General features: G+C 44.8%; 1 protein-coding gene and 1 pseudogene across 2 annotated transcripts; both read right to left on the minus strand.

Moving 5' to 3' along the window:
- Window positions 1-1,998: 1,998 nt before the first annotated feature.
- On the minus strand, window positions 1,999-16,672 carry LOC123821463 (annotated as a pseudogene).
- A 1,699-nt stretch (window positions 16,673-18,371) lies between these two features.
- On the minus strand, window positions 18,372-21,750 carry LOC123821898 (patr class I histocompatibility antigen, A-2 alpha chain-like). Of its 2 annotated transcripts, XM_045843597.1 has the most exons (7): window positions 21,344-21,750; window positions 20,933-21,208; window positions 20,413-20,676; window positions 19,548-19,823; window positions 19,314-19,427; window positions 18,890-18,966; window positions 18,372-18,749 (listed from the first exon to the last, which is right to left on the minus strand). In XM_045843597.1, exons 1-6 carry the CDS (start codon window positions 21,459-21,461, stop codon window positions 18,899-18,901), a joined length of 1,116 nt encoding a protein of 371 aa, XP_045699553.1. In that variant the 5' UTR covers window positions 21,462-21,750; the 3' UTR covers window positions 18,372-18,749; window positions 18,890-18,898. The 2 variants fall into 2 exon arrangements, with proteins under 2 accessions (XP_045699553.1, XP_045699554.1); XM_045843598.1 differs by lacking the exon at window positions 18,890-18,966.
- Window positions 21,751-22,111: the final 361 nt, after the last annotated feature.

Here is a 22,111-nt window from a genome sequence, read left to right on the forward strand (position 1 = left end):
GTTTTTGAGGTAGGACCAAGGCCACAGAGCTGTGGCGCTGAGTGTAGTTAATTTTCCCTGTTGTCTTGCCTAGGCCTTGGTACCAGATACTGTAGCAAATATGAAGCGAGATGTTTCTGTGAAGGTATTTTTAGGTGAGATTGATATTTAACTGGTAGACCATGAGTAAAGCAGATTCCCCTTCATAGTGTGGGTGACTCTGATCCGGTCAATTCAGGGCCTACATAGAAAAAGTTGAAAAGCAAAACTCTGACCTCCCCGCAAAAAGAGGGAACTGTGACAGCAGACTGCCTTCAGACCTAAAGTTCAGCACCAACGTTTTCTGTGGTCTCTAGTTCGTGTGCTGCCCTCCACTACAGAGTTTGGTCTTGACCCCTGTGAAACCACATGATCCAGTTCCTTAAACTAAATCTCTCTCTCTCACATATGTATTTGTTTATATATAAACACACATACACACATACACACGTATTTTACATATATACATACACGTGTGTTTTATATATAAATATTATGCATGTAAATATATACACACATGCATTTTAAATATAAAGATACATATTAAAATGTCTTCATAATATATAATATTTTATATAAAATGACATCTATTTGTATATGTAAGATATAAATATTTCAAATATATAGATATAAATATATATTAAATACATTAAATATAAATACATATAAATAGTAACACACATATATATATTTTCTTTCTTTTTTTAAGATATTTTTAAAATATTGTGCTATTTTAATTTTTATTTATTTTTTAGATTTTATTTATTTATTTTTAGAGCGGGAAGGGAGGGAGAGAGAGAGAGAGAGAGAAACATCAATGTGCGGTTGCTGGGGGTCATGGCCTGCAACCCAGGCATGTGACCTGACTGGAAATCGAACCTGCAACATTTTGGTTCGCAGCCCGTGCTCAATCCACTGAGCTATGCCAGACAGGGCCTAAATATATTTTCAAACACTCCACTTCTACAAAACTTTTAGATACTCCAGCTTGCCTAGTAATGCTCTAATTTTATCCCAGTCTTAATTTTTTTTCCTTCTCTACTCAAGAAAGGGGAGCTTTTATTTATTTATGACTTCCTCCAAAGTGAGTGATTGCAAAATTTAACAAAGGAGCATAGTTCAGTTTATTAAGTTACAAAATGTAACATTCTAAGGTAGTTCAGCTTATGGCAGATATTAGATATAAATAAGACAACTAAAGTGTTCTGCACCCCTGTGATGGGTGTAGACTTTGAAATGTTGGTTAGAAAACAGAAGGTAACTTTTTTTTTAACCTACAGATGCTGCCCAAAGAAGAAAACTTTATCAGGTTTGAAATGACGCATGCAGTTTTAACTCGGCTGTTGGAAGCTTTCCACAAAAAATTTCATCAGCAAGTGAAACAATTACCATAAACTAGGTCAGGAAATTCGGGTGTGAGATCCCTCAGGTCCACTGGGGCCATGAAAACAAGCACTGGCGTGCTCTCCAGCCAGTCTTTTGAAGAATTGCCTGTAACAATCGCCATTGTGGGGAGAAATAACTGCAATCTTTAAAATATTTTTCTAAGTTGCACTCAAGTCTTAGCACCTTTGGCGTTTTTGTCCAAATCGACTTTGATGTACCAAGTGAGGAGAGGGCCCTCTTCACTTTCATTTCTCCACATCACCTTTGCCGCCCTCTAGCGTTTCTCCTTCAACCACTGAAATGGTGCCCTCATCCTGATTGTCAAACAGAGACAGCTTTGCAGGTCCTGATGGCAGGGAGGGGCTCCTGCTCATCACACTCGTGGAGGGAACAGTGGCCTGCACCCTCCCCTGATCTCCGGGCACCTGCCGACTGCCACCCTGGTCCTGAGCAGAAAGTTGGACACCTGTCTGTTCACTCTGTGCCCGAGACCTGCCTTCGCCTCAGGCAGCGGGGCCCCAAACTTCTGGGCTTCTGAGATTCACTGTTTTTTTGTTTTTTTGTTTTTTTTTTAATATTTCATCTAACTTCTGTTCATGTTTTATCCAAACTGGTTGGGTCTCCCATTGGGGAATTCTTTAGGTAAACATCTTTCATTTTGTTACGGCTTCTCTTTGATCCATTTCCTTTGTCTTTCCTTATTTAACTCATTAGCTTCCCGTTGGAGCTTTTTCTTTGTCTGTACAGGCGGGAGTTGCTGAAACCCTGTGGTGTTAAAGCTAGCTTGAGAGAAGCCCTGGCGCCAGCCTCCTGGAGCAGAGAGTTGGAGGTCAGTCAGGAGGGACGAACTGGGCGGAGCCATGGGAGACCGGGGGGGGCCGGCTATGGGGGCCGCAGAGGGTGAGCAGAGGCAGAGCAGAGGCAGGGGTAGGACCGGAGGCTGATGGGAGAAGGGAAGTTAAAAGGGACACAAGCTTGGTTTTGGGGTTTTGTTCATTTGTTTGCTTGTTGAATGGCCATAACTTCCCTTTGGATTTGCCAGCACATTTGCGCTCTGCTTTGCTGTGTCTTCTGACATGGCAGCTGCTTAGGCTGACTGTAATCCATGAACTTGATGTCTCCCGGGGGCTCTAACCCTGATTTACAAGCTTCTATGACCAGCTGTGGATCAGTTTTTTTAAAGATAAGGACTCTTTATTTTTTTTGAAAGATTTTATTTATTGCCCTAGCTGGTGTGGCTCAGTGGATTCAGCACTGGCCTGTAAACCAAAGGGTCGCTGGTTCGATTCCCAGTTAGGGCACATGCCTGAGTTGTGGGCCAGGTTCCCAGTTGGCGGGTGCATGAAAGGCAACCACACATTGATTTGTTGCCTCTTGCACACCCCCAAGTAGGGACCTGGCTCACAACCCAGGCATGTGTCCTGGCTGGGAATCAAACTGGCGATTTTTCAGTTCACAGGCCAGTGCTCAGTCTACTGAGCCACACCAGCCAGGGAGATATTTCTGATGCCAGCATTTCCTAATGATTGGAATCAGCTGCCCATCACCCTCTGCATGTGTCTTCACTGACTGTCCAATTCTCACTATCCTCTTTCCTGCATCTCTTTTACTTTCTGAAATATGTTGGGAACATGAGTGTGGTAACACTAGTGCTGCTCCTGGATGGATCTCTGAAGAATCCATAAGGAATCTGCTTTGCTGTCTCCTGCCACTTGGTGTCGTGCCTTTCCAGCACCTGTATCCATGCTCTCCTAGTACCACAGGGCTGGACAGTCTCCTCACAACCTTGCTCACAGCGACTTCTCCTTGGCTCAGGTTGCTCCCAGCACCATTGTCCATCACTTTTAGGGTGGAAAGGAGGGCTTCTCATGCCCTTCACCTGAATTCTTCCTCCTCCTTCAAGTAGTTTTTAAGTAGATTATTTCTTTGAAAGATTTCCTCAGTTGCTTTGCATACTGAGTTCAATCTCTGTTCTTCCCGTGACAAGTTTGATGTATTTCTCAAGAACATCAGTTCCCCACCATGTGTGTGTTTTTCTAAGTTGCCTGGACCCCAGAGCTTGGTGCCCAGCTCACAGTGCAGTGGGCTGGAATGGTCCCCTTCCCCGAGGTTCCTGCCCTGGGTGTCCTCCTCAATCCCCCTCCCCATGGCTCCTCAGCACAGTGGCCAAAGGAAGCAGCAGCCATAGCACCTGCCCACGAACACCTGGTGAGCAAGTGGAAGGGGAGGGCTTAACATTATAAATTTTATATTTTCCTTGCTGTTGATTTTGAAGTAATTCATGTATCTAACTTTGGGTTTGTGGCAGAAAGCCACCTGGAATCAACTGTGGAATTAAGGTCAGTAAGTACAGGTGTGTTTCTCCCTTGAATTACTGCTAACATCATCTTAGAATCTGAACCTGAATCTGGTCACTTCCCATAGCCCATCTGGGAGCTGTCCTCTCTACAACAGTAAATGGGTGGCCTTCCAGCTGGGCTCCTGTGACCCTCATGCCCATTACCCACATAACAGGCACAGTAATAGTTTAATTGTGAATTAGGATATATCCTCACCACCGCCTACGAGCCCCTCAGGACAGGACCCCTCTGACCGTGCTGGCCTCATTGCCCCACTCTCACCCCAGCCTCTGGACACTGCCCTGTCCTGACTCCAGGCACCTGCCCTGCTGTGACTCCCATGGGCCCCTCCTCTCCGGAGACCCACATGGCTGCTCCCCACACCACTCAGGTCTCTGCTCAAGTGTTCAGTGTCAAGTCTTAAGAAACATCCTGTCCAACAAACAGATATGTGCCCTGCCACGCCCCACCACCAATCTTCTAGCCCAGGCATATTTTTCTCCACAGCAATTATCACTGATCTTAGAGCAAATTTTGTTTTTTTGCCAGTGAGTATCACTGAAATATATGTTTCATAAGCAATGGGTCTTGTCTGTTTCTTCACCTCTGTATCCCCAATGTCATCACCAGCTCCTGGCAGGGGCCCGATATGTACGTGTAAAATGAATGAATATGTCAGTGCAGTGATTTAGAGAAGCAATTTGACCATATGTGTCAAGAGGCATAAAAACCTTTAAACTTTTTGACCTAATATTGACCATTTGAGTAGTCCACCAATTTAAAAAATCCCCACTAAAGAAGAATCTTTATGAAGAATGACACTTATCAAATCATTATTTACTAGAGAACACAAGAAAGCAGAAAGAAACAAGGTTTCATTGTATCCCATTGTTTTAAGTGATATGCAGCCTGTAAGAGTGGTATACATTTATGCAGTTTTAAAAATGGAAAATTGCTTGTTGTATAATAACACATTTCAGAATAACCCATATAAATGCAACTTTCTAAAATGAACACACATGTACATACATATAGATTAATTCTATGTAATACTTAATAGTATATTTATACAGTATTATGTATAATGTTTTAATATTTTTTGGATTTTATTTTTGAATTACAACTTACATTCAATATTATTTTGTATTAGTGTCAGGTATACAGCATAGTGGTTAGACAACCACATTCCTTATAAAGCATTTGCCCCCTGGGATATGAGATATCCCAGGGAAATATCCCTGGCATATTTCAAGTCCCAGTTGGTACCATATGTGGTTATTACAATATTATTGATGGTATTCCCTATGTTGTACTTTAAACACATAGAAAACCGCTGAATGAAAGTCAGGACCATGACGAAGGACAGCTCCAGGGAACAGGCTTCGCACTGGAGTCCGGACTTTCAACAGCAGAACAGTTAACAATACCTTTAGAGAGGAGGCCGTATGTCTGTATTTCCTCTGTGCATTTTAAAGTTTTCTGTGGTTAAAAGGTTTTTATTTTTTAATATGGAAATGTTTTAAATTTCAAAATAAAACATTTGAAGTAAAGTAACAATAAAAAAAAGTAACCAATAAAAAGATTTCCTTCCTTCCTCAGCCTGACACAAAATCTCTCAATTGGACTCCATGAGGCAGAAATCCTTACTGGTGACTCCTCAGAAAGAAGAAAGGAACTCCTTCTCCACAGTCCACCATCTATCCTTTGATCACAGAGTGCCGAGGAGCAGTCGACGCAACACTAAGAACACTATCAATCCATAGATTACTTACTGCTTCACCTGGGTTCACGGAAAATGTTGACCTTGACAATTCAAGGACACTCAGCCTCCTATGGAGCCCATCGGATGTGAGACACATGGATGGAAGCTCCACAACATCAGAAAGAGCAGCTGAGATCCCAGGATTGGTCGGTCCCACTCACAGTGTGTCCAGATCAGTGGAAACAGCCGAAGGATGGGCTGAAGTAAGAGTTCCCACCTTTCTTCAGTTGTGGGTGGCAGCTGGGTAAGCCATTCAGCTACCAGTGAAGTACAGGTGCCCGGTGTTCCTGGAGCCATCTCTAGCCCCTCTGCTGAGGGTCCCACCTGCACAAACCAAGACTACATTTTCATTAGTGAGCAGGTTTCTCTTCAGAAATGCAAACGTGACATACCTTGAATTAAGGCTAATCATTGTCATTCTGAGTGAGTCCTACAAATAAGATAATCTCCTAATTTCCACTGAAAATTAGCTTCAGACTTGCATCTGAGTATTTGGACTGAAGGTAGGAAGTCATTTTGGGCTTTCAACCTGGATAATCTAGAGGATGTTCTAAAAGACAGTTTCCTGCAGGCAGAAAACCAAGGGGAGCTCTAAGGAGCAGGCAAGTCCTGATGAAGGAAGACAGATGGGCAGATCCCAAAGCAAACCTTAGTTCACCACACAAAAGTGTTTGGGATATATTCCCAAGTCTTTTTTAAAAAAAATGAATATAAAATATACATAACAAAGTGTACCATTTTTACCTTTTTAAAGTGTACAATTCCCTGGGTGGCGTAGCTCAGTGGATTGAGCGTGGGCTGTGAAACAAAGGGTCGCAGGTTCGATTCCCAGTCAGGGTACATGCCTGGGTTGCAGGCCATGGCCCCCAGCAACCGCACATTGATGTTTCTCTCTCTCTATCTCCCTCTCTAAAAATAAAATAAATAAAAAATCTTTTAAAAAAGTGTACAATTCAATGACACTTGGTGCACATACAATGTTGTACAACCATCACCACAATCCAGTTCCAGAGGAGTCGTACCACCAAGAGTGAAATCGCTGACCCATTAGCCAGTCATGCTCATTCCACCTAACCCCAGCCCATGAAGTAACCAGTCTGCTTTCTGTCTCTACCTATTCGCCTCTTCTGGATATTTCATATACATGGAATCACACAATATGCAGCCTTCTGTGTCTGGCTCATTGAAGTTATGATGTCATCAAGGTCTGTCCATATCATAGTAGGTATAAGAACTTCATTCTTTTTTATGTCCAAATATTACTCCATTTTATTGATATACCACCATTTCTTTATCCATTCATCAGCTGATGGATATTTGCATATATAAATTATATTTAATTCATAGAGAGAAACAAAGTGTTACAAAAAAAATAAAGCAATAATACTGGCTTTTATATCCAGCTATGTAGTTATATTTACCAGTGTTCTTTACATCTCATCTACCTTGAAATTACTTCCTACTGTCTTTTTATTTTAGCATGAAATGATCCTTTTAGCATTATATGTAAGTAAGGAAAAGTAGAGATAAACTTCCTCAGCTTTTGCTGACCTAAGAATGTCTAATTTCTCCTTTATTTCTTTTATTTAAAGTTTTTTAATTTTTCAGTTACAGTTGATATATAATACTGTATTAGTTTCAAGTGTACATAGAGATTAGACATTTCTCAACATAGTGATTAGACATTTATATAACTTCCAAAGTGTTCACCCTGTTAAATCTAATACCCTTCTGGCACCATATATAGTTACTGCAATGTTATTGACTACATTCCCTATCATCCCCATGACTATTTTGTAACTACCAATTTGTACTTATTAATCCCTTCACCTTCTTCACCCATCTCCCAACCCCCTTCCAACAAAATATTTGCTGTATCTATGAGTTTGTTTCTGTTGGGGCTTTAGATTTCACATATAAGTGAAATCATATGGCATATGTCTTTCTCCATCTGACTTATACCTCAAACCATAATACCCTCTAGGTCCAACCATGTTATGGGCAGATTTCATTCCTTTTCATGGCTGCATCATATTCATTTGTACGTATGCAGCACTTCTTTATCCACTCATTTGCTGATGGACACATAGGTGGCTTCCATTTCTTGGCTGTAGTAAACAATGCTGCATTATTTACTATAATTTACTATTACTTTTTGAAAAGTGTTTTGGGTTTCTTCAGGTAATACTTTTTAGAGTTGCTGGGTCCTTCTTTGTGTTTTGTTATAGCCTTTGTTTTAAAGTCTATTTTGTGTGGTATAAACATTGCTATCTCAACTTTTTTTTCATTTCGATAATTCATCAAATATCTTTTCCCATCCCTTTACTTACAACATATATATGGGTTCTGTTTTATTATTATTTCAGCCACCATACATATTTTGATTGGAGCATTCATTCAATTTAAAGTGAGTGATTATTGATATGTATGTATTTACTCTCATTTTATTTTTAACTATATTTCATTGATTATGCTATTACGGCTGTCCCATTTTTCCCTTTTGTCCTCCTCCATCCAGTACCCCCATTCTTTTCAGCAATCTCCCCACTTAGTTCATGTCCATGGGTCATGCATATAACTTCTTTGGCTTCTCCATTTCCAATACTATTCTCAACATCCCCCTGCCTATTTTGTACCTTCAGTTATGCTTCTTATTCCCTGTACCTTTTTTAAGAGCTAGGCTCCTGCTCTTAAGCCAAAACCACACTCTCATGGTGGGTCAGTGGGGGCCCTTCTGCATCCTTTCAAACTGCATGGCCAAGAAGCATGGCTGGCCCATGCCTGAGTTTAAATGTCAGCATTGGTCTTCCTCTGTAACCCCATTTCTGACTCCTCCCACAAAGGGTTACATCTGCCAGTACTCTGGTTTCCTTTGCCTTTCTCAGCTGCTGCTGCTAGTGCAGATAGGAATGGCCCCATGATTTAGGAGCCACCTCCAAGTCACTCATGCAGTGGCAGGGGGGTGGGGGAGCTGCCTCCTGGCTACATAATGCGTTAAAGTCACTCCCATTTCCCTGGCTTTGAATGCAGCAGGCACAGCTGCTTAACATTATTAAAACACTGGCCAAGTTCTTGAGATACACAAAGTAACTCTCAATGGCCCTGTTCCCTTCCTCTTCTACCAGCCAGGTTATTGGGGAAACTTTTTTGTGGGAGAACACTGATTTTCCTATTACACGATCTCAAGAAATAAAAGAAATCCCAAGTAAACAATCTAACATTACATCTTAAAGATCTAGAAAAAGAACAAAAGCAACAAAAAGAGGAGAAAAGAAATAATGAAAATTAGAGCAGAGTTGAATGCTATAAAGAAGAAAAAGACTATATAAAAATTGATAAAACAAAAGACTGGTTCTTTGAAAAGATTAATGAAATTGACAATCCCCTGGCTAGACTCACTAAGGAAAAAAGAGAAAAGACCCATATAAACAAAATCAGAAATGAAAGAGGAGATGTTACCACAGAGATACAAAGGATCATATCAGAATACAATGAAAGACTACATGCCACCAAACTCAATAACCTAGAGGAAATAGATAAGTTCCTAGAAATATATAACCTTACTAGGCCAAATCATGAAGAACTGGAAAATCTAAATAGACCGATCAACACTGAGGAAATCGAATCAACCATCAAAAACCTTCTAAAAAATAACAGTCCATTACCAGATAGCTTCACCAGTGAATTCTATCAAACATTCAAAGAAGATTTAAAACCTACCCTTTTCAAGCTCTTCCAAAAAAAATGAAGAAGAGGCAATACTTCCTAATTCATTTTGTGAGGCCAGTGTAATCCTGATACCAAAACCTGGCAAGGACAACACATATACACAAAAACTACAGACTTAATATCTGTGATGAATACAGATGCAAAAATGCTAAACAAAGTACTTACTAGCAAATTGAATACAATAAAACATTAAAAACTAATACATCGTGATCAAGTTGGGTTTATTCCAGGGGCACAGGAATGGTTCAATATATGCAAATCAATGTAATACACTACATTAACAAAAGAAAGAATAAAAATCATATGATCTTATCAATAGATACAGAGAAAGCATTTGATAAGATACAACATCCATTTATGATTAAACCACCTGATAAAATGGGTATAGAACAAAAGTATATCAAAATAATAAAGGCCATGTGTGACAATCCTTCAGCCAATATCATATTCAATGACAAAAAAACTGAAAAATTTTCCTCTAAAATCAGGAACAGGACAAGGATGTCCACTTTTTACCACTCTTATTCAACAGAGTACTGGAAGTCCTGGCTAGAGCAATAAGGCAAGATAAAGAAATAAAAAGCATCCAAATTGGGAAGCAAGGAGCAAAAGTGTTACTTTTTTGCAGACATGATTCTGTATAAAAAATCCTAAAAACTCCACCAAAAAAATCTATTAGAAGCAGTAAACAATAACGTTACAGAACAAAATCAATGTACAAAAATCCACAGCCTACTTGTACACTAATAGCAAAACTGAAAAAAGGAATGAAAAAAAAAACCAATTCCTTTTGAAATTGCAACCAAAAGAATACGATACCTAGGAATAAACATAAAAAAGGATATAAAAGACCTATATACTGAAAACTACAAAGCATTATTAGAAGAGATTGGAAAAAATACACAGAAATGGAAAGATATTCTGTATTCATGGATTAGAAGAATCAACATAGTTAAAATGGCTGTATTACTTAAAGCAATATACAGATTTAATGCAATCCCCATCAAAATTCTGATGTCGTTTTTTAAAGAAATAGAACCAAAAAAAACCACCAGATTTAGATGTAATTACAAAAGATCCCTAATGGCCAAAGCAATTCTTAGAAAAAAGAACAAAACTGGAGGTATCATATTACCTGACTTCAAATTATACTGAAGAGCTACAATAGTCAAAACAGCATGGTATTGGCAGAAAAACAGACACACAGATTAATGAAACAGAATTGAGAGACAAGATGGAAAACCACATGGATATGGCCAGATGTTTTCTGATGAAGGATCCAGAAACACAAAATGGAGAAATGAAAGCCTTTTCAATAAATGGTGCTGGGAAAATTGGAAAGCCATATGTACAAGAATGAAACTAGATTACAATTTGTCTCATGTACAAAAATTAATTCAAAGTAGGTCAATACCTAAATATAAGATCTGAAACAGTAAGTTATTTAGAAGAAAACATAAATACTAAACTTAAGGACCTGTGTTGTGGAGAACATTTTATAAATTTGACTCCAAAGGCAAGGGAAGTTAAGGCAAAAATAAATGAGTGGGACTCTATCAAACTGAAAAGCTTCCCACACAAAAGAAACCTATAACAAAACAAAGAGGCAAGTGACAAAATGGGAGATGATATTTGCAAACAATAGCTCCAACAGAGGTTCAATATCCAAAGTATACAAAGAACTCATACAACTCAATACGAAACAAACAATCCAATTAAAAAATGGGCAGAGGACCAGAACAGACAGCTCTCCCAAGAAGACATACAGATGGTGAACAGATATATGAAAAGTTGTTCAACCTCACTAGCTACCAGGGAGAAGTGAATCAAAACTACCATGGGATACCACCTTACACCTGTTAAGATGGCTATTATCGACAGCACAAGTAATAACAAGTGTTGGAGAGTTTGTGGAGAAAAGGGAACCCTTGTTCACTGCTGGTGGGAATGTAGACTGGTACACCACTATGAAAAACAGTCTGGAAATTCCTCAAAATATTAAGAATAGAGTTACCATATGGCCCAGGAATCCCTTCCCTGGGTATCTACCAGAAAAACTTGAAAACAGTCCTGGTGTGACTCAGTGAATTGAGCATTGGCTTGTGAACCACAGGGTCACCGGTTCAATTCCTAGTCAGGGCACATGCCTAGGTTGCAGGCCAGGTCCCCAGTTGGGGGCATGTGAGAGGCAACTGATCGATGCATCTCTCACACATTGATGATTTTCTCCCTCTCTTTCTCCCTCTCTCCCTCCCTCTCTATAAAGCAAATAAATAAAATTTTTTAAAAAACCCTAGAAAACATGTATTCACAAAGATATATGTATCCCTATAGTCATTGCAGAATTATTTACGGTGACCAATAGTGTTTTTCACTAGAGGATAAAGAAGATATAGTACATATACACACAGGAAACTACTGAGCCATAAGAAAAGTCAAAACGCTGACATTTGCAACAACATAGATCTACCTTGAGAATATTGTGCTAAGTGAAATAACTTACTCAGAAAAAGCTAAGAACCATCTGATTTCACTCATACTTGGGATATAAAACTGAAACTCATGGACACAGACAGCAATGTGGTAGTTGCCAGAGAGGGAAGGGGGTGGGGGAGCCTAACATGTGGTGATAGAACAAGATTTGACTATAGGTAGTGGGCTCACTGTGCAACATATACATCTTGCATCATAAAAATAGACACTTGAGACCTATATAATCCTATTAACCAATGTCACCCCAGTAAATAAAATATGTTTTAATTTAAAGTTTAAATACTCTTGTATTCTTGAGATAACAAACTTGATCAAAATATTTAATTGCTTTATAGTACTTTGATAGATAGTGTCTACTACATTTTTTCAGGATTTTCACATCTGCTTTGTTAAATGTGATTTTTCTATTTTTTTCCTTATTTCTTCCCTAACTGGCTTTAGGATAAATGTTATCTAACCCTAATAAATGAGTTGTTTGGTTTTCCCTATATTACTTCATTCTCTTGAATATTTTTTTAAAGATTTTATTTTATTTATTTTTAGAGAGGGAAGGGAGGGAGAAAGAGAGAGAGAGAGAAACATCAATGTGCGGTTGCTGAGGGCCATGGCCTGCACCCCAGTGCCCTGACTGGGAATCGAACCTGCGACACTTTGGTTCATTCTCTTGAATATTTTATATAAAACCAGGAGTCTTCCTTGAAGGTTTAGTAAAACTTACCTGTAACAGATTCTGGATATAGTTGAAGGGAAATAGAACTTTTACAACTACTTTAATTTCTTCCTTTGCAGTCCCTTCCATTGACATAAATTTCTTCATAGTTTTAAGATTGTTAAATCTGCCCCAGCTGGTCTGGCTCAGTGGATTGAGCACCGGCCTGTGAACCAAAGGGTCTCAGGTTCTATTCCCAGTCAGGGCACATGCCTGGGTTGCAGGTTAGGTTCCCAGTAGGGGGCACACAAGAGGCAACCACACATTGATGTTTCTCTCCCTCTCTTTCTCCCTCTCTTCCCCTCTCTAAAGTCAATAAATTAAAATCTTAAAAAAAAAAGATTGTTTAAATCTCTCCTACATTGGCAGTGACATATTTATCAAGGACAACTCTGTTTTGATCTTGTTTCACCTATTTTTCTTTTCAAAGAAAAAAGCTGCTATCAGCTGCCTGGGCAATCAGCAGTGGAAGCCACCATAACAGACTTGGTGAGTGGAAAGCCATGTTGCTGAGCCCATGCAGGTCCATCCCAGTTGTCACATTGTGCAGGGACTCCATGAGCAAGCCCTGTGGTGCTGGGGGCAGGCTAAGTGACACCATCCATCACGGCATCCCCCCACCCAAGTACAGGAAGCTCCACCACACTGATTCCCTCTGCAGGCCTCCCCTGGCACACCAGCATCTCCACCCACTCTGTCCACGACAAGAGGTCCATGAACACACCTCTCCTCCAACTCTCAATTTTCCAGGTCACTTTTCCTCACGTTCTTTCCTCAGCCAAGCCATCAGCCACTGTCCATGAGTCACTCAGGCACTATGCAGGGGCATCTCTCACAACCCCTCCCAGGAGCCTACTGGGGGTTTGATTCCTAGTCCTGGCTTGACAGCCATCCCAAAGCTGTTCAGGAGTCGGCTCCCAGTCTTACTGCTCTTGCTTTAGGTTCTCTTATGTCTAAATTGCAGACATTCATTTCCTTGGATTTGAAAAAACTGCAGTGATTATTTCAATTCAGCATTGCTAAAAGCTTTCCATAAGAAGAATTCTATGTTGGCTTTAGGAGAATTATTTCAAGTTTCCATAAAAGTATTTTTTCATAAGGACCACACCCACACAAAGAGGAGGACAAATCCTAAGTGTACGGTGGATTTTCACAAGGAGGACATTGGGATAAACAACAGCCATACATTTCCAGCACCCCAGGAAGCCCTCTTGAATCTTATTCATTCATAAACTGCCCCAATCCCGAGTAACCACTGTCCTCGTTTTTAACACCATAGATGAGTTCTGTCCGACTTTGAGAGAATGGAATATTACAGCGGCCACCCCTCTGCACTGGGTTCTCACACAACACTACATCCCGGGTCTCATCCCTATGGCTGTGTGGTTGTAGTTCATTCACTTTTGTGGCTACAGGGGTTCAATTATGGGAACAAATCACACTGCTTGTCTTCTACTGCTCATGGGCATTTGTGTTATACACCCAGATTTTATAAAACATACTGCTATGAATAATTTCTTCATATGTTTTGCCATACAGATATTTACACACGTCTACTTGGTATATAAGTAGTAGAGGAAATGCTGGGTCATAGGTTAAGTGAGTATTTGGGTGTAGTAGGTATTGTGAAAGCATTTCTCAAAGTAGTACAAATTCTTATCAACAATTGCTTTTGTCTGAGTTGTTCATTTTTGCCATTCTGGGAGGGGTGAAATAATATCACATTATAGCTTAATTTGAACTTCTCCTCTGACTAAAAATCTTGGGTAATTTTCATAAATTCATGGGCCATGTAAATATCCCTACTAGGATGACGGGCTGGAACTAACTTAATGACTGAAAAGGACTCTAATAATGTGCCAAAATCTTTTAACTATTACAATACCTTTGCTATTAATGGATCTGTGGACAAAGACCTGTGGTATAACAGAAAATAGTGGGTCTTTGCTTCTGGGTCCTGGCACAGAGCTCCTAAAATCCTTGGCATCTCCTAAGTGACGAGAGTATCTTTGGTATACTAATAAGATAGCTCTTGGCTGAGGGTCCTTGATAGTTTCAGCATCAGAACTGGTCACGAAAAGACCAAGCTTGATCAAAGGGTTGGAACTTCCAGCCTCCCTGCCCCACCACTGGGGAGAGAGGCTGGAGTTCAAGTTCAATCTCCAATGGCCAATGATTTAATCATCATGCCTATGTAGTGAAAGTTCCATTAAAAACCTTAACAGTGGGGTTCAGAGAGTTTTTGTAGTGTACACATCCGCATTCTGGGAGGGGAGGGGTGACACAGTTCAGCTCCAGAGTGACAGAGGCTCTGGCACTCGGGACCCTCCCCCACCTCGCCCCACGTTCCTCTTTATCTAGCTCCTTGCTTATATCCATTACAATAAACTGTAGTAGTAAGTATAGCATTTCCCTGAATTCCATGAGTGGATCTAGCAAATTAATGAACTTGGTGGGAACCCCTAACTTTTGTAGCCAAGTCAGACAGAAGTGCAGGTAACATGGCAGGGGCTGAACTTGAGACTTGCATCTGAAGTGAGTGCCGTCTTGTGGGAAGGGACCCTGAATGTGTGGGGCCTGCAGTTCACTGTAGGTGGTTTATTGGAATTGAGCTGAATTTAGGAAATGCAGCTGGTGTCTGAGAATCAGAGAATTGCGCTAGTGGAGGAAAAAAAATCCCTCACCATCCCACAAAGAAATTCAGAGTAAGAGCAGCAAGTAAACCTCTACCTGGGACATCATTTATTGGTCACTTGCTCTTCCAGCCACACCTGAGTGCCTACAAAGCACCAGAAAGGTCTAGTTTCGGATCTTTGCTCCAAGATTTGACATATCATCCTTTTCTGTTCTCACCCCAGCACCTGAACTCTTCCAACGGGATGGGCACTTTACACATAAGAGTCTTGGTGGGAGGCAGAGACCACGTCCCTCCACAAAGGGAAACCCACATCCCCCAACATTCATGCATCTGGGCTCTGCACGAGGCTCCACCAGACAGGTCATCACATGCTGGACTCTGATTCAGGACGGGGTGACACAGACAGGCTGGGACTGTGCAGAGTGCTTTTGGCCAGGGTGACAGGAGTGGCAGTAAGCGTTCAGTTGCCAGGAGCAGCAGAGACAGCAGACCTAGCCGCAGGGTACAGGGTCCAGCATCAGTGGAGTCAGTGGGGTGAACAGTGACATCTGTGCCCAGCAGCAGGGCACTGGGCCCTCAGTGCAACGTGACCCAAGCTGGACTGGGGACCTGTTCCTGGCTCTGTGGCCTCTAGTCTGTGCTGTGGCATTCTCAAAATATTAGACGCCAATATTAGACACTCAATGTGTGTGTGTGTATGCACATATATGCATACATATGCTACTTTTTATCTAAACTAGGAACAATCGGGATTCCATTGTTTGCTCCAAGAAATATACCTAAGGAAGTTTCAGGGAGCAAGCATTCAGAGATTTTATTATGCTGACCTGGGCCCACTTCCTAAACTTTCCACCTGACTTTAACCCCACGGTGGACAGAACATAGTGTCTCATAAATGATGATAAATGTCCACCTGTTTCTTTCTGAGGAAAAAAAACACTTTTAGTGGATTTATGATCCCTTCCCAACCTTAGCTCAGTCACTGACCTCAGTGGTTCCCAGTCTGGCTGGACCCCAGGATTGCTCATGGGAGACTACAAAACCCCCAGCCGTTCCCACACCCGCTGTCTCAGGGAATAGGCACCAGGCCCGGATCATTCATGCAACAAGCCCTGGGGGTGAGGTGGACATGCAGCCATGTGGAGTCCTGGTCTGGGTTCCTGCTGCTAAATGCATGATCTAAGACCAACAATATCAGCACCAGCCTTCTTATAAATCCAGATTCTCCCACTCTGCTCCAGACTCTCTGACTTGACAAGATACCCAGGTGACTGCTGCACACGAGAAAGTGTGGGACTCCACAGTCATGCCTCTAGGTGCAGAGACAGGACTGTGCAGGCGGCTCTGGTGTGTGGCTGACCATCTCACTCAGCATGGGGGTCCTGGGTTCATCAGTGCTCCTCTGTCTTCTGTAGCTGTCACTCCCATGGCCACCTTGTCCACTCTCAAGGGTTTAAATCTCTCTCTCTCCAGCTGACATTTCTCCTGACCTCAGGATTCATCTGTCCAACTGCCAACTGGACAATTCCCTTGTACTCCTCAGACATCGAAGCTCCAGTATCTGCTAAAACCAATGTCTGAGATGGCCCCTCCGACATGCCGCTTCCAGAGCCTTCCCCATTTCCGCTGACAGTGATTCTTCTTCCTTTTTGTTTTCTGAGATTTTTGGTGATATCCACTTCTCTCTCGAATATCCCAGATTAACCCATTATGAACGCTTCAAGGGACCCAGAATGCTTCAGAAATACCCAGAACTTCACCATGCCCACTATTTCCACTGCTCAACCTGGGGAAGCATCTCCGGCCTGGAGCCCTGCAGACTCCTCCTGACTGCTCACTGTCTCCCTCGCCTCCCGATTCTTCTCTCAGCACAGCAGCCACCACCATCCTTTAAAGGAGACGTTAGACCATGTGCCTCTCCTGCTCTAAGCCTTCTCCTTCATCCTTCCCTCACAGCACCTCACTCAGAGCGTCTTCCAGGCCTACACGGTCTGGCCCTGCCTCCATCTCATTGTGATTACTCTCTGCTCCATCCCCACACTGGTGGCCTCCTCCCTCTCCCCAGAACCAGACATACTGCTGCCCCAGGGCATTTGCACTGGAGGTTCCCCTGTCTGGAAAGAACTTCTTCCAGACCTCCCCATGTCCTTCAGATGTTTTCTCAAGGTCACCTTCCCAGTGAGGCCCACACTGACCACCCAAATCTAAAAGCCATCTTCCCTGTCCCCACACTAGGGATCACCTTCCCCAAGGCGTTTAACAGAACACTTAACACTTCCCACCCAGACACACTCCCTGTTTACGCTGTCTCTTCCCACACAGCATATGCTCCACAAGGCCAGCACTTTTTCTTTTACTTCAGTGACGTGCCCCGATGCAAAAACAGCGCCATACATCTGTCACACTGCCAGTACTGGAGTGTGCACAATCAGTGTAAAGCACCTTCCTATGCTAGACCAGGGTCTTTGTTAACGTGGCCTCAGACCACAGCTGTTCCATGGCAGCTACAGCACATCGTGCACTCACGCTGACATCCATGCACCCGCACTTCTCCCACAGTGCTGCTCTCCCTAAATCTAAAGTAGACTCTGCTTTGTGGGTCCCTGAGTTCTCACTGAAGCCAGCGCTAGAGCAAAGGGTGGGGAGAGAGGGCAGGTAAACAGAGCAAAATTCCATCAGGAACTTGTCTGAGATGAGAAACTACAGGATCCTCCTCTCTGCTAATTCCTAAGCTGGTTCCTTTGAGAGTTTAGGAAAAGATGAGAAAAACAGTGAAGGCCCAGTAGGAGGCAAGAGCAGGATGACTAAAATTTTGTGTCTCCATACCACAGACTCCTGTGCGCAGGAACCTCCTGGGCCCTGTGGGCATAATGACAGGCAAAACACCTCCAGCTGCTGACAGATAGGGGACACCAAAAGAGTGAGACCAGAATTCCTAACAGGAACAAAAACAGTCACACTGCTCTCTATAGAAACAAAGAAACTGCAAATAAACACCCTGACCCAGGCCTGAGCCTATGCTGATCTGGCCCCACCAGGCCCTCGCAGCCCACAGTCCTGGAGATGTTCTTCATTGGGACAATTTACAAGGCCTGAGGGTTGTTTGAGTTCCTGAGACCACAGGTCCTCTTGGGACAAGGACCAAGGGGCAGAGAGGTGACCCAGCTGAAGAGTGACAATGTCAAAGCCCACGGTTCACTGAGCACTGAATGGGCATAGGCTCCAACCACACTCTGTCCGCACAGGCCCATCTCCTGGCAACAGACTCAGCACAGCAAACACACAGGTTCTGGAAAGTACTTGGTGCTTCCATTTATGTCATCTCAAACTTTAGGATCTTTTCCTTTAATTAACCCATCAACCCTTCATGGAAAGAAATGAAAAAACAAGTGCACATCCACAAAGTAAACCCAGGGAAGGGGAGGGCCCAGCTCTCCTCTGCTGGACAGGAAAGTGGGGACGGGTCATGGTGGGCACAGGTAGGCCAGCCTCCCACCTCCTCATATTTTGCTGATAGGAATGCACGCACATTCAGATGCCCTTTGCAGAAAGAGAAAGATGTTCCTGAAGTTACATACACAGGGTTGGGGTGTGTGTGTGTGTGGGTGTGTGTGTGTGTGTGTGTGTGTATGAAGAATCTTCCATCACTGATTCGCTGGAAGCAGCTGTCTCACCCTATAGAAGAAAATAATCATGAACAAATTCAGGCCAGTTGCTATAACTGGTGACATTCTCAACAGTAAATTTCATGCTCAAAAAGTACCAATGAATCCCCATCACCCAGTTCTGTCCCCTCTGCCCCAACTCCATCTCACCTTTAGAAGCTACATGACAGACACATCAGAGAGGAGGCAGAGCCATGAGGTACTGGAGGGATCCCTAGTCCGGGGCCCTAGAGAAGTTTCCAGAACTGTGACTACAAACCCAAGGCAGGATCAGGAAACCTGAGAGTACCTGTACAAGGACTTGACCAACTGCCCTCCTGGAGGTCTATTCTCAGCAGGGACCCTGCCCTCTGACCTGTGACTGCTGGAAACCAGGTCCCCATCACCGAATTCATCAAGGTAGTAAGTTTACCCATTATTTTCACACCTGCCGAGGATCCCAGTAAACAGGGTCCCAGACTGGGCAAGCGCATGCGTGGAGATGGTACTTCCCCTTTAATGAAGCAGGACACACTTCTACCTGGGCTTGAAACCCCCAGTGGGACAAGAAACTCAGACTCCACTCCTTCCTTACCTGACAGCTTCCTCCTCCACATCACAGCTCCAACGACCACAGCTCCAGTGACCACAGCTCCAGTGACCACAGCTCCAAGGAGGACCAGGCCATCTCTGGCCTGAGAAGGTGGCACTGGGAAGGGAAGGGAAGGTGAGGGCCCCAACCCCCAGGCCTCAGCCCCCACGCTGCTGAAGTCCTCCTGAGGACCCTGCTTCCCTGAGAAGAGGCTCTGTGCCCACGTCCCCTCCTTACCCCATCTCAGGGTCAGGGGCTTGGGCAGCCCTTTATGCTGCACATGGCACGTGTATCTCTGCTCCTCTCCAGAAGGCACCACCACGGCCACCCACTTCTGGAAGGTCCCGTCCCCCCCAGGTCTGGTCTCCACAAGCTCCATGTCTTGGGTCTTATCCTCTCCATCACGCTGCCAGGTCAGGGTGATCTCCGCAGGGTAGAAGCCTAGGGCCCAGCACCGCAGGGTGACCTCATGCTCAGAGATGGGATGATGGGTCAAGTGTGTCTTTGGAGGATCTGAGAAGGGTGAGAAAATTCAGGAACTTGGCATCCATCATGGGACACTTCAGCAGTGCTCACGTGACCATCCTGAGAACAGACAGGAACAACTGGGGTGGGGGAAGGGAGCTCACAACCCAGACACCAGCCTGGCCATAGGCATCTGGGATGATCGCCTAGTATTTAGAAAGTTCTAGAATGATAGTGATACAGCCCACGGTAGGAAGCAGGTCTCTGAGGGGCAGAAAAGGGATTTCTGGTCCAGACCTGGGTGGAGGCCAAAGGACTCAGAAAAACTGGGGTCAGGTGTCAGACACATTGGATGAGGGGCAGCGAAGGAGGAGCAAAAGTCCCCTATGGGTCCCAGAGCCACTGTCAGGGTCAGTGGGAACTCTGGTTCCTTACTTCTGGGTTGGTCTCCCCCTCTATCCCGCGTGAGACTGCACCCCTCATCGTCCCTGAGAGAAAAAGAGGGGAGTCCCTCTCCAGTACCAGAGCTGAATATTCAGGTGGATTGAATTTTCTAGGGGTATTCTGACACCCATTTTTTACCTCGCTGAAGGCGCACCAGTCCCGAGAGAGAAGGGAGGCCCGCGGCCCCTGGTACCTGCGCGCTGCAGCCTCTCCAGGTTTCTGCGGATCCACTGTACGCAGTCCCACTCCAGGTAGGCCCTGTAGTGCTCCGCCTCACCCGCCTCCTCCCACTTGCGCCGGGTGATCTGAGCCGCCGCGTCCGCCGCGGTCCAGGAGCGCAGGTCCTCGTTCAGAGACAGGTAGTCGGCGCCGTCGTAGGCGAATTGAGCGTACCCGCGGAGGAAGCTCCCGTCGGGTCCCGCGTCGCAGCCGTACAACCACTGGATGGTGTGAGACTCTGGCCCCGCCCCGGGTCAGCTCCTGAGGTCGGCCCCGCCCCCTGCCAGCCCCGCCCCGCCCCTCCCCAGACCCCTGGCCCAGACCCCCGACTCAGAGCGGAGCTGCGGCGATTAAACGGAAACTAAAGGAAACTTGGTCCTACTCCCCGCGGGCTCCTCCTGAGTCGCGGGGGAGGGGCCGGCCCGGGAGCCACGGGGGACGCCCGCCGGTCGGTGGGGACAGGGGTCGAGCCCGGACCCGGCCTCGTGGCTCACCCTTCTCGCTCTGGTTGTAGTAGCCGCGCAGGTTGTTCAGGCTCACTCGGAAATTCTGTGCGTTGTCCCTGGCGTTCTGCGCGTGCCGGTCCCAGTACTGCGGCTCCTCCACCGCCCAGGGCTGCTGCACCCGCGGCTGCGCGGGGGTCTGGCTCCTGTCGTAGCTGTCGAACCGCACGAACTGCGTGTCGTCCACGTAGCCGGCGGCGATGTACCGGTATTCCCCGCGGTTGGGCCCGGACACGGCGGTGTCGAAATATCTCAGCGAGTGGGGGCCTGGGGGCGAGGATGGGGGTCTGGGGTGCGGGCCGGAGGTCCTGGAGACGCGCCTTCCCCGGAGTCGGGCTCCCCCTCTGGGCGCGTCCCTCGTTCCTCCCGGCAGAGGCTGTTTCCTTCAGACCCCGCACTCACCCGCCTGGGTCTCGGTCAGGGCCAGGGCCCCCAAGAGCAGTAGGAGGAGGGTTGGGGGCCTCAGGACCGGTCTCCTCCGGGTCTGGAGAGTGTGAGTCCTCTTCGGTCGCCAAGACATTATGAGGTGTATTGGCTTTTCTGGAAACCGGACGCCAATGTGAGTGAGAACTGGGGTCAGTCAAGGGTGCCCAGGGTGGAGGACCCAACACGGGTTGTGAGAGGTTTTCCTAGCACCCTCCAGACGACCCCTGTAGGCCGCCCCTCTCCAGAGGGTCGCCCTGTAGTCTTGCCTGTCAGGCAGGGGCCCTGCCTGAGTCTGTTAGGGACGGGGAGAGGGGCGCGAGTCCGCAGGCTCTCTCCCCAGCCGGTTCCTGTCTAAGCCGCAACGGAGTAATTGCAAGCGAGAGACAAACACGTATGGTGGAAATGAGATAGCAATTTTATTTATGAAACACATACAAGCACAAAGCTGCAAGCAGGCACCCAGCTAGTCTAAATGCCCCACCCATAATAGAGCAAAGGAAGTTGTTACTAGTTGGTTAGTAAGTTAGTGAGTTTTCCCATACACTTGATCCAAGACTACAAGTGGGTACTTAGCTAAACAGGAGTTTTACATCTCAATTGACTTCTAGGCTCCCCTCCCACCGCCCCACTCACTCCCAAGAATACTGTACAGCTACAAAGCCTTTCTCAGTTAGTAAAGGCTCTTTTCTTAGTGAAGTTGTTACAGAGGCCCCTTTTCCCAGCATAGAATCTCAAGGACTACCC

Source organism: Phyllostomus hastatus, unplaced genomic scaffold (assembly GCF_019186645.2).
Source record: "Phyllostomus hastatus isolate PE091 unplaced genomic scaffold, TTU_PhHast_1.1 phas_contig_40, whole genome shotgun sequence".
In the NCBI taxonomy this organism is placed as follows: domain Eukaryota; kingdom Metazoa; phylum Chordata; class Mammalia; order Chiroptera; family Phyllostomidae; genus Phyllostomus; species Phyllostomus hastatus.

Coding starts and splice junctions, on each gene's coding strand:
- LOC123821898 (XM_045843597.1), bottom strand. CDS start 21,461: ATGTCTTGGCGACCGAAGAGGACTCACACTCTCCAGACCCGGAGGAGA. Junction 19,824..20,412: donor GGAGAGGCTGCAGCGCGCAG/GTACCAGGGGCC, acceptor CACCCTTCTCAG/ATCCTCCAAAGACACACTTG. Junction 18,967..19,313: donor GTGGAGGAGGAAGCTGTCAG/GTAAGGAAGGAG, acceptor AAACTTCTCTAG/GGCCCCGGACTAGGGATCCC.